Source organism: Pygocentrus nattereri, chromosome 10, assembly GCF_015220715.1.
Source record: "Pygocentrus nattereri isolate fPygNat1 chromosome 10, fPygNat1.pri, whole genome shotgun sequence".
Classification (NCBI taxonomy): Eukaryota; Metazoa; Chordata; class Actinopteri; order Characiformes; family Serrasalmidae; genus Pygocentrus; species Pygocentrus nattereri.
In genome coordinates, this window is record NC_051220.1 from 37,445,983 (window position 1) to 37,459,107 (window position 13,125).

The 13,125-nt window shown below is 41.0% G+C and overlaps 1 protein-coding gene across 15 annotated transcripts in view; it reads right to left on the minus strand.

Moving 5' to 3' along the window:
* Window positions 1–13,125, minus strand: part of nrxn3a (neurexin 3a) — a 483,992-nt gene that overhangs the window by 310,047 nt on the left and 160,820 nt on the right. For 13 of the 15 annotated variants that reach the window (XR_005130817.1, XR_005130816.1, XR_005130818.1 and 10 more), the window contains exons 10-11: window positions 2,408–2,611; window positions 196–222 (exon numbers count right to left, since the gene is read on the minus strand). Coding sequence is in view for 12 of the 15 variants with exons in the window: in XM_037542006.1 (XP_037397903.1) it covers window positions 196–222; window positions 2,408–2,611 (231 nt within the window). In the remaining 3 variants the exon portion in view is untranslated. The remainder of the gene's footprint in view (window positions 1–195; window positions 223–2,407; window positions 2,612–13,125) is intronic. The other 2 variants (XM_037542000.1, XM_037541998.1) reach the window with 1 other exon arrangement.

Here is a 13,125-nt window from a genome sequence, read left to right on the forward strand (position 1 = left end):
ACACAATAACGAGGAGTACACAGAATTATTAAGTCACCACCATATGCATTAACATCAGCCACCTTTAGGTTCATCATCCGACCTTTTGAACAAGTGCAAACTCTGGCACTGTAGGAACTGAGAGCAAAAGACTCAATACATTCCTTTCAACAAGAGAATCATTAGAAACAAAATGAAACTTGAGTGTTAACTTACTGGAGTTACAGTTAATCCTGACACAGTCTAGATGGGGAAGAATAAATGACAGATGAAATTGCATCCTTCAAGGTTACAGCTGCAGACATCCAAAAACAATAATTCCACCCTTCCGGGGACGTCCACATGCAGAGAGGCGGCCATTTTACCAGTTTGTTTGGGAATTTGTAATCGTGCACCTGCACTTGAGCTCTACGACTGGCCGGCAGTGTGTCAGAGTGAGATCTTCACATCGAATGGATGCAATACATGCTACGGTAATCAAGTCTACCACATTCAATTGGTATGAATTTAGAAACATTTACTTACCTCAGAATACACCAGTACACCAACTGGATCAATTTCAACTATGAATCGTTTCCCACTTCTTTTTTATTTTCAACTATGATTTCAAATCCAGTTCTAGTGAAAGCAGAGTGGAAATATTCTGTACGTGATAAAATGCTACATTCATAAAATGGCCGCTTGTAGTATACCAACCACACAGATTCTCCAACCCAGATCTTTTTTTCCCTTGCTTTTACCCTCAATCTAACGTTTCAACCCTTGCCCCATAGTCATCACACCAACTTGTTGACTAAACAGGATATTAAATCATATGTCTGATATTTAGCAAGAAGATGGTGCAGGGGCAGCTTTGAAGTGCTGTACCAATTTACTGAAAATGCTTTGGACCATCAAACCTCAAGCGAATGAAGCGGAGAGTTCTCTTCGCAGCTCTCCTCCCTAAGACGGCAACATGGCAAGTTCTCTAAAGAACCTGTCCGCGATGCTTTTATCCAGGATGATGTTTTCAGCCTGTCATGGGCACTCATAGGCCTCATATGATCTGGTTTGGGCTCTGTGTGGCTGGATTTGTTCATGTGTCGTCAACCGCAACAGAAAAGTGGGAGCAAACAGCCTCGATCCAATTAGCACCAGCACCATGCAGTGGCCACTGTACCTCCTACTCCAGCTACTAGCATGAGCAGACAGGCTTCAGTCGCTAAGAAAATCAATTCTACTTCTCAAATGCAATTTAAATCAAGCACTTGTATTTAATGTTTTAAATGGTGCTCTTCTAACTCATGATCCTCTGAGATGATTAAGTTTGTGAGAAGTTCTGTTGAATTCAACTGATAAATTTGGGATGGGATATTGCTCATATCAGCTGTGATGGGATATATTGCTTTGAATGTGCATTATATTTAAGGTCTTAAGTTGCAACAACAATAAATAAGCAGGTAAATAAATAACACTGATAAAAAACACTGATTTCTAATTCGGCTTCCAGTCTAGCTTCATAGATTATTTAAAAAGCTCTCAGGTTTTGTCTACTCTAAATGTGACAATGTGTCACTGGCCTTAATTATGGCTTGGTGAGCTTAAGGCCATTAAGAGCACTAGGTTGGGGAAAAAGTGGTAAAAGCTGAGGACGGTGACGTGCTACCAGCTGCAGGTCAGACTGAGCGCTCTGTTATCGGGCTGTTTGCCGACCGGGCCGCAGGCTAAAGGCCTTTGAAGGGGTGAATACCATCTTTTGACAAAGCATGGAGAATGTGTATCTGAGAACTAGAGATGCTTTAAAGAAGACAGATTTAAGGAAAGAAAATAATACCAACCAACAGAATACAACAAAATACAACTGGAACCAGATGGAGACAGAAAAACTTAGACTTATGAGAAGAGAGAAAGAGTATTACTGATTTTGGGAAAAATGAGGAAAAAATAGTGCTACACTGATCATTAGAAAGTCACAACACTTATGTGTACTATATGAAATTTTAAATATCATTAGGCTATTCATAAAATAGGCAGATAGTTATTCTGTACATTTAGCTTAAATTCGACTAGTGGTGTGACTGTCTCAGAAATATTACTGTTCTTCACAACCATGAAAATGACCATGGTCAAAAAAGTTCAAAAGATGGACCAAACATGTTAATTAGTAGTTCACCGTTTGAGTTAGGTTCATGAAATGTAAGAAAACTGCACTTGAAAAATCTACAACATCACATTCTTCAAATATCAGTCAAATGCAAGAAGTTTTAATCGTGTAATCCATGCATGTGAGACAAATAACAATTACGAAAAACACTTTCCGTTTAGTTTTTATTGATGAGCGGTGTGATGGGGTGTGAGGGGAAAGAAACAGAATGAAGGACAGATAGAGAGAGAAAGAGAAAGAGAGGAGGAGACACTGCATCCTGAAAGAGGGGCTGGTATACGATACCTAAGTTGACCGTGAGTTTGACGCGGCTGCCGTCAAGCTCCAGCCGCAGCGTGTCGGCCGAATCGCGTGATGTGGTGGCCATCAGCAGGCCGTAAGCTCTCTGGGACATGAAGCGCAGAGACACGTCCTCCGCCTCTGTATGCATGACCGTGGGCATCACAACCTTCATGTACATACTGCCGTCGTAGCTCAGGATGGACGCCTCTGTGGACACAGTGGGCAGAAGCGGTGGGTTTTTAGTTTTGTTTTTAGTCCAGGTGAAAATCAAACATCAATTACTTCTGAAGTTTGGTGTCCAGATTTTGCCTCTTTAGTTCTGCACTTGAGCTACAAGACTAATGTAGCTAACAAGTAATTAAAGTTCATACCCCATTTAGCATTATACAAACTCCATGCTTAAACATGACAGCAAAGAATTTGCATTGACACAGCTGTAAAAATAAATGGTAAAAACAAGACACTTCATCAGACGTACCACAAGGAACGCAGTAAAACAAGCCTGCAAGCAGTGTGCCATGTGCATACAATGTAAGTGTCCATCCATGTCCTTTTGTTATGCCAGGGGTCAGACATAAGCGGCTCTTTTACTGCCCTGCTGCGGCTCCACAGCAGAATCAGATTTGTAGGTAATAATAAAATAATCCTCCTTTACAGTAAAATAAAGCTCTGCTGATCGTTCAACACAGTTTAACAATAAATGGTCTTAAATGCTGGAGTTAATGTAGAACTGCTAATTCACCCTTTAACCCTGAAGATTGGTGCGCACACTGCTGTTCACCATAGCAACGCAGACAACAGTCTCGCCTGGCTAGCAGCCAACAAAAAGACAAAGAGAAAAATTCAACAAACATCAATAATTTAGAAACAATCTGATCTATTCCCGTTTATAATCACTCCAGCTGGTTTCCTGATATGTTTAATCTGCAATGAGAAACTGGCAACCACTAAAAAGTCACGAAGCTGAAGTCAGCTTGTCTTTCGCCAGCTTTTTTTCAAATTCTCCTGTTCCACCTAAAGTGGTACAGCAGTTACATTCTGGCATCTCAAGCACTTTTTAAGGTGGAAGGGGAAAATACAAACAAGAAGCTGGAGAATGAGAAGCTGACTTCAGCCACAGAAAAAGTCAGACACTGAGAGACATTTTACAAAAAACTACTTTACTTTTCAGGAAAGAGCAAAGTAAATCATACACTAATATTTTTTGGGCAAGATGGTAAAACATTACTTCAATGAAATGGACATAATATGCTGTGGATCATGCCAAAAAAAACTAACAACTATCAAAAAAAACATTAAACATTGTTCTGCAAAATTCTGCTTAATGTCCATTTCCTTGCGCTGAGCAATTTCATTTTTACAGAAAGTCATTGGCCTATATATCCATATATTATGTAGGCAGCTAAGAAAACTGTTGGCAACAATTGTGTTTTGCTAGTAAACACTATACACCATTAAAATAAATACAAGTAAACATAAATACAGTACATTTTATCAAAATTTTTGTTATTGTTTAAAAAAAGAATAACACAGTTAGATGAACAGGTTTGGTTCTTCACTTCCTATTATACTCCAGCCATCACACAGATTTTTTTAATTCCAACAGCAGCGTCTGATTTAATTTAATGAAGGACTGATCAGATAAACCAGGTATTGGACATGGTTAAGCTAACACTATTAGTATGATGTAATGGGTACCACCTGCCTTCTACGCTGTAGACTGGGGCTCAATCCCTGCCTGGGTAAGCACCCTATACTATTCCAATCAGAGTCCTTGGGCAAGACTCCTAACACTACCTTCACCTACCTGTGTAAAAGGACCAAATTGTAAGTCTCTCTGGATAAGAGCATCTGCCAAATACCATAAATGTAAATGTAAACACAGTAACAGAAGGGATGTTAATTGTTGACGTTTGTGTTGTTAATGTTGTTGTTCTTTGGTTTAAAGGTGTGTGTATGTGTTTAGTTTATGTTGCGCAGTGGGGTTAGTTACAGTGGGTTTGCATCTACTGCAGATTGAAGAGCTATGCCTGCTGGTGACCTTGCCTGCTGTGTATCTCTGGCTGTGTTATGTGTCTTTTCTGCTGGTGTCAATAACGAGCACTTCTTGTAACAGAAACCATGAACCCTCCTGTCTCATATTCATGAAGATGCTTCTATAATGTTTAGTTGTTTATTGTATTTATACTAACGTTAACAAACGTGAACAAACAAATGTTTATTGCCCAGGCTTTAGCATAAGCTACATATTTTCTCAGATGCCTTTATGCACTCTACGTATTGTTCATGCGATAATTTTTTAAGCTGCTGACGATCACCTGAATACAACCAAGTGGTGGTTGTGATTCAGTGGCATGAGTTTTATGAAATGCACCATGTGGCTAGAGGCATACGTTGTATATAAGATGTGGCATCACTGAGCTATACACCATTGACACTGAGCATAGCCAGGAAAGGCAGCTTTTCTGAAACTTGCAGCAGGCAGTGAGTGCAAGGCTGCCATGAGGGCATCATCTCCTAGTTTCTGAGCTCTGTCCTGAACCCTCACTGGTCCTTATTAAAGGCCTTGACAGTTGGGGGATCAGATCCACTCTTAGAGCTGTAGAGTCCATCTGCATGCTGGCACACAGAACCTAAGCCTGACTGAGACAGGCTGGAGGGGAAAGGTTCCGCACCTGTCTCTCCACACCCAGATAGCACCAAAACGCTCCATAGGAACGTATTAGAGGAACCAGCCAGGCATGAAATGTCTGCTGCAACTCCACAGAACTAGGAGGGGGTAGAAGTGAATAATAAAAATAGCAGACAAAAGAAACACAGATCAAAGCTACACCACAGTATCTGTGAGTTTTTTTGGAAGTTATAAGTGGAGAGGTGAGGAAAAATGACTGGTGAGCAAGAGACAGACCCATTCTGGGATAACACACACACGTGGAGCCCAAATCCAATTTGATATTTATCTATGGTCCTCTTCCATGATGAGAAAAACCTCGTTAGAAGATAACACACAACATGCAGTTTGCTGAGCACGTTGAGCTGCTCGTGCGGAAAATAAACCGTCCTCCATGCGTATACCACCAGAGCAAGCACTATGACCACCTAAAAGAATGCAAAACCACCTAAAACTAAGCTTAACTAAACTGGCAACTAATCACTGAGAAGGTGAATTTTAATGAACAATTTTTCTTTAATCAAGTATTTGAATTAAATCAAGACATCAAGGCAGTCCTAGCAAGCACAGGGAAAAGATTTTTAGCCTGGGTGTCAGTCAAAAGCACAAAAAACTTACGCAATTATAGGCCTTGAACTATTATGTCTAATATCCGTCACTGAATGAAAGTGATTAAATAAAACAAATAAAGCGAGTGTAACATCACTGTATTGAACAAACACAAGGAAAGCAAATGGAGTTGTACACTTGTCACAAAGCAGAATGAAGGCAGCAGAGACAAATATTCATTTAGTCCTCACAGCTGTGAAAACTCCATCCGAAAATGCCCGCCCTCTATATTGAAGCCAACAAACCGCTGACAAACTCTACAATTACACCGCGATCAATATGTTATTATGTGCGATTAGTTGCTTTTCAGTCATTCCTGGGGCTTCGCCAATTCTAATTTTACACCCTGCTTACCACACAGAGCACTGTCTACTGCAGAGAGAGGCAGAGAGAGAGAGAGAGAGAGAGAGAGAGGAAGGAAGAACAGCACAGACAGGAGAGAGATAGAAAAAAAGAGAGAGGCAGAGAAGGTGTGGGTGATTGACAGAACACGAGAGAAAGACAGACAGAGGAAGTGTGTGTAAGAGAGAGATAGAGAAAGAGAGAGAGAGAGAGAGAGAGAGAGAGAGAGAGAGAGAGAGAGAGATGGGTCTGAGTGACAGGGAAATGGAGAGAGAGTGGAGAAAGACAGGCAGAGAGAAAGAGAGTGAGTGAGCGAGGGAGGGAGAGCACTGACCTCTAGACAGTATCTCACTATTAACTCTGAGTGAAAGCATATCAAAACAGTTTTGCATCAGTGTTATTGAGGAGCAGGCTGATGCTGGCAGACACATCCATGCCAGCAGGGATGAGTGTGTGAGTGTGAGTGGCGGTAGCTGCTTCTACCCTGCCTCAGCAGGGGTAGTGAGAGAGCCTCAGCCTCAGAGGGAGGGCTTCATGACCAAAAAAAAAGAGAAAATCACACCACACAGCAACCTTGTCAGCCATCTTAGAGAAACCACAGCGTTTACTCACAGCTTTCTGGAGGGATGCTGCTTCTCTAAAAAGGCCGCAAGCACAACACTGCATCCCACAATACTATAATAATAATAATAATAATAATAATAATAATAATAATAATGTAATAAACATATTTCTCATTCTCAAAGTCTTGAAGTTGTTTTGCAGATGCCGTATACATTACATACGGGGACGTCAGTATCTGATATATTTCATGTAAATGTTTTCTGAAGCTGACACATTAAAACAGGCGTGTCAAACTGGGGTCCTTTTGGGAAAGAGTGCTGTGGAGATTATCGTTTACCTTCATCTCAAATACTCAGACCAGCCCGTCTGGCACCAACAACCGCGCCACGTTCAAAGTCCCTTAAATCCCCTTTCTTCCCCGTTCTGATGCTCGGCCTGCACTTCAGCAAGTTGTCTTGACCACCTCTACATGCCTGAATGTATTGCACTGCAGCCACGTGATTGGCTGATTAGCTATTTGTGTTAACAAGCAACTGAAAAAAAACTGAAGAAAAAAAAAAAAAAAAAAGTGTACCTAATAAAGTGGCCAGTGAGTGTATGTCAAGGGACAGGTTTTTGTTGATATTTGGTCACATCATAACACTTTCTGTTAAAAAGCAGAATCTTTTGTGCTGTTGTGTCCATTTCATGCTCCGTCTCCTGTTTCTAATAGTGTCCATTTCACAAACAGTTCTTAAAAACGATGCTGGATATTTCAAACGTTTAAAATCCCAGACTTAATAAATTAATACTACCCATTATTATGGCTGAGCTTTTCTTATTCTATAGAAGTGTGTAATAAACATTTTGGGCAGACTTCAATGCAAACTAAATGAGCTGTTCTTAGGTTATAGAAGTGTGTAGTAAAACTTTGGCCATTTCAGGGGTTAAATATCAGCACATTTAAACAATTATGTAATTATCATTGACCCAAAAATAGATATAATTCCATAAATAATTGTCCTAATGACTGTATGAAACACACACATTAAAAAAACAAACAATAAACACTTCTAACACACTGCTGTTGTGATCTGAATTGAGAACAGTGCCACTTCTCAGGTGCATCACAAGCAGCACAAGCTCACACGTTTCTCACTTCTCTTACTTCTGAGTGGCTCTACAGTAGCTGGATCAAACACCCCTCTTTCCTCCCCTATCCTTTTCGAAGCTGCAGTACATTAATTAAACTGTGCTTTTGTTTTCTCATGTAAATAATGAACACAAAACTTATCCAATCACATGCCTGAATGAAACACATTTCATGAAAGTCAAATGCGCTGCATAAAAGGGGGGAACACTTCTGGGAGAGGCATAATTCAATAAATAAAGGGAGTTAATTGACATTCCATTCCTCTAATTGATGAGTGGATAGATGGAATGCTTAATCAAAAACCCTTTTTTCTTTATCTATTTTTTGTGGTGTCCATTGCAATCGACTGGCTCTGTCAGATATTAAACCCCTGGTAGACATCTGAGCATCAGCGCTTAAATTAAGGGCAAAGCTCAAAAGATAATGCGCAGTAGAGCTGCAATGACAAGGACAGTCTGGACAATATCTAGTCTTGCAATTGTATTATACATCCTACATATTGCGACACAAACACATTGGTACACCCTTGATATGATATCTATTTTTTATCTAAAAAGGCATGCGTTTGTGAATGCCATGAGTCATACAGCCCAGAAGATCATCGGCTGCCCGCTGTCCTGCATGGAGGACCTGTTCAGCTCCCGCTGCCTCAGCAGGGCAGCCAACATCCTGAAGGACACATTTCACCCGGGACATCATCTGTTCGACCTGCTGCCCTCTGGTAAACGCTTTAGGTCCATCCCATCCCGGACAAACAGACTTAAAAACAGCTTTTACCCCAGAGCCGTACGGGAACTGAACACTTCCAAACACACTGACAAGGACTTATTCTATAGAACACTGTGCTCAGTAGAACCAACTGAACACCACTACTGCTCTTTACTGGGACTGATTTCATAGGACACTTTACCCTGTTCCAGTACTCCACTACTGCTCTTTACTGCCACTGATTTCACAGGACACTTTACACTGTTCCAGCGCTCCACTACTGCTCTTTACTGCCACTGATTTCATAGGACACTTTACACTGTTCCAGCGCTCCACTACTGCTCTTTACTGCCACTGATTTCATAGGACACTTTACCCTGTTCCAGTACTCCACTACTGCTCTTTACTGCCACTGATTTCATAGGACACTTTACCCTGTTCCAGCGCTCCACTACTGCTCTTTACTGCCACTGATTTCATAGGACACTTTACACTGTTCCAGCGCTCCACTACTGCTCTTTACTGGCACTGATTTCATAGGACACTTTACCCTGTTCCAGCGCTCCACTACTGCTCTTTACTGGCACTGATTTCATAGGACACTTTACACTGTTCCAGAGCTCCACTACTGCTCTTTACTGCCACTGATTTCACAGGACACTTTACACTGTTCCAGCGCTCCACTACTGCTCTTTACTGCCACTGATTTCATAGGACACTTTACACTGTTCCAGCGCTCCACTACTGCTCTTTACTGCCACTGATTTCATAGGACACTTTACCCTGTTCCAGAGCTCCACTACTGCTCTTTACTGACACTGATTTCACAGGACACTTTACACTGTTCCAGTGCTCCACTACTGCTCTTTACTGCCACTGATTTCACAGGACACTTTACCCTGTTCCAGCGCTCCACTACTGCTCTTTACTGGCACTCATTTCATAGGACACTTTACCCTGTTCCAGCGCTCCACTACTGCTCTTTACTGCCACTGATTTCACAGGACACTTTACACTGTTCCAGCGCTCCACTACTGCTCTTTACTGCCACTGATTTCACAGGACACTTTACACTGTTCCAGTGCTCCACTACTGCTCTTTACTGCCACTGATTTCACAGGACACTTTACAATGTTCCAGCGCTCCACTACTGCTCTTTACTGCCACTGATTTCACAGGACACTTTACACTGTTCCAGCGCTCCACTACTGCTCTTTACTGCCACTGATTTCACAGGACACTTTACACTGTTCCAGCGCTCCACTACTGCTCTTTACTGCCACTGATTTCACAGGACACTTTACCCTGTTCCAGCGCTCCACTACTGCTCTTTACTGCCACTGATTTCACAGGACACTTTACACTGTTCCAGTGCTCCACTACTGCTCTTTACTGCCACTGATTTCATAGGACACTTTACACTGTTCCAGCGCTCCACTACTGCTCTTTACTGCCACTGATTTCATAGGACACTTTACACTGTTCCAGCGCTCCACTACTGCTCTTTACTGCCACTGATTTCACAGGACACTTTACCCTGTTCCAGCGCTCCACTACTGCTCTTTACTGGCACTGATTTCACAGGACACTTTACCCTGTTCCAGCGCTCCACTACTGCTCTTTACTGCCACTGATTTCACAGGACACTTTACACTGTTCCAGTGCTCCACTACTGCTCTTTACTGCCACTGATTTCATAGGACACTTTACACTGTTCCAGCGCTCCACTACTGCTCTTTACTGACACTGATTTCACAGGACACTTTACACTGTTCCAGAGCTCCACTACTGCTCTTTACTGCCACTGATTTCACAGGACACTTTACACTGTTCCAGTGCTCCACTACTGCTCTTTACTGCCACTGATTTCATAGGACACTTTACACTGTTCCACTGTTCCACTCCCCCTCTGTTCTACTTATTATTCATTTGTTCTTGAGAGCGCAGTCTATAATCTATAATCTGTATTCTTTCTGTGCAATAATTCTTAGATGTGCAATATTATATAACGCTATAAGCTGTCCAAGGAATGTGCAACTACGACTGCTACCTCACCTGTCTATTGTCTCTTGACTGTTTTAGAATATATAGTTTTATAGTCCTTTTTCTTTATATTTAAGATTTTTGATACTGTTTTTTCCCCCTTAAATCTGCACTTCATATATTTGAGCCTTATGTTTAGATATTTTAGCCTTGTTTTGTATGTAGGAAGTGCCGTTGGATTGCTGCTCAATTTCGATGTTTTTTTTTTTTTTATATACTTTTATTTTACCAGGTAAAATGTTTGAGAACCAGTTCTCATTTACAAACATGACCTGGCCGAAGGGCCCCAATAAAAATAGGTCCACGGCACATATGTACACTGTGCAATGACAATAAACGCATCTTATCTTATCCCATCATCCCAATGATATCTGTGATTGGTCAGGATTCTCACAGCACACAGCAAAACATCAAGTGATTGGTTTGAGGCCTTATTTCTATGTTTCAGCAGTATACTGAAGGTTGATATTGTGATAATTAGGGCTGGCCTGAATATTTTAAATAGTATTTGACTTATGTTGGTGGTATGTTGGTGTTGGCTTCTCTACACAGCATCCAGAAACTTTGTCTTCTTTTAAGCACCACAAATTGGAGCCTAAACCGCACAACATTTCATCCGTTTTCATAGACGGAAAACAAAAATAAATACATTAACAGGTTTATTTGAATGCCTCATATATTTATGCCAGGTATCCACATCACCTCGTCTCAGAGGGCATCAAACTGTGTTACGTATCACACAGCCACTGGAGCTAAAAGAGCAGCCTAAGAACGAAATCACAAGTAGAGGAGCACTTTAAATTATGGAATGATTTAAAAATATACTCTGGAATACCACGTACGCATAACACTTGATAAATCATTACAAATAAGTATAGTGGTGATCCTTATCCTTAGGACCGTCTCATAGGCTTGACAGACCTTACACCCTAATACACATCAGATGCAACACATCAGTACAATGTAAGTGCAGCAAAAGTGGAAGCTACCACACATCCACGCTGCCTCTGACTCCACTCCGTCATGTAAAAGCGGGAATATTTTTTCCCCCTTTCTTTTCTACTTATATGGTTTATCGTCAGGTTTAACCCTTGTTTGGTATTGATGTTGTTACTCTGGTGGACCCACTGCATTATTGAGTTTGTAAATCAATGCAGCCATAACAATTCATGCTAAAATACCAGATGTTAAAATATAATAAGTGGCCAGTGAAGGGTTCTCCTTTAGCAGCTATAGCCAGTCAGCAGCCTGTCTATGTTGTCCACCCTCTCTCTCTCTCACACACACACACATACACACTGACAGCAGGCCCTGTAGGAGGAGAACAGAGTGAAGGGACACAGCACCTCCCTACTTCTATTCCCACGGGTTCACAACAATACCACATGTGTAATATAAATGTGTGGGGGATGAACAGTGTGAAGGCACTGAAAATATGGGGTAATACCAGTGACACGATTCCTGGGGACAACAACTTTCATTATAGATTTTGTAATATTTATTTGGCATTTGTTTTCTTTATGTCCTCTACTTCATACATTCAATAGTCATGTATAAATTATATTATTGTAGTTAAAATTGCAGAAAAAATATGCAATTTCTGCAAAATATGGCCTTGATGACTGTGAGGGCGAGCACTTCTGTGGTGCTTGGAATTCTATATGATTGATTTAAAAAACAATTTTGCTGAATTGCTGGTTCAAGAAGGTGTAACTGTTAAAATAACAGTACTGTTTTATTTTAAAATAGATATAAATTGTAACCCTACCGTGTTTAAGTGTAATATATCTGTAAACGCTAGGGACACAAAAAGGGATGTTTCTGTAGAATGACAAATAGATTCGCAACAGGTCAAAGATTAGTTTTGATGGTTACAGGAGCTGATATGGACTGAAACACTGATATCTGTTAAGCCAGACAGGCAACTAAAGACGCTTGAGTTATTATTGTTTTTAGGTGTGATTCTGAGAACATGCATTCTTGTACTCGTTTGACAATATAAACAAGTTACAAGCTATGAAATACTGTCCGGGCCAGCCCTAGTGAAAATAATGAATAAACTATACTGTACAGTACTGTTAAAAAGGTATAACCCGGACGGATGCTGCTGGCCTGGTCAGGATAAAAGAATAAGAAGCACAGTGCTTTATCACATTTGGATTCACACCCACTGACATTGCTCTGATAAACAGATCTATTAGTTATGTTCTTAATATCGAGTTGGAGCAGGCGTCTTAATTAAGATGTATCTGAGATAAGCTGTGTAATGATGCCCGCGGCTCAGAGGGCAGGCTGGGCCCACAGAAGTCCATCTCATTGCCATAATGAGGGAAACAGCAGGCATAAAAAGCCAATCAATGTTCATTAAACTGTCAGTCTCCCCAGCACTTGCCGATAGATAAAGAGCGAGAGAGAATGACAAGGACACGGCTGCTGCAGGGCCACTGTTCAACTGTTCCCTAGCCTGAAATCACACGTACACAAATCACACACATCTGCTTTTATACAGTGTCAGGACATGTGGATAGATATGAAGAATACAGTCTGAAGTCTAACCCTAACCCCAAGCTTAACCTCAGAAACCATACATAAATTATATTGGTATTTCAGTTTAAAACTATCTACAAGTGCATATTTGTAATTTCTCATTGT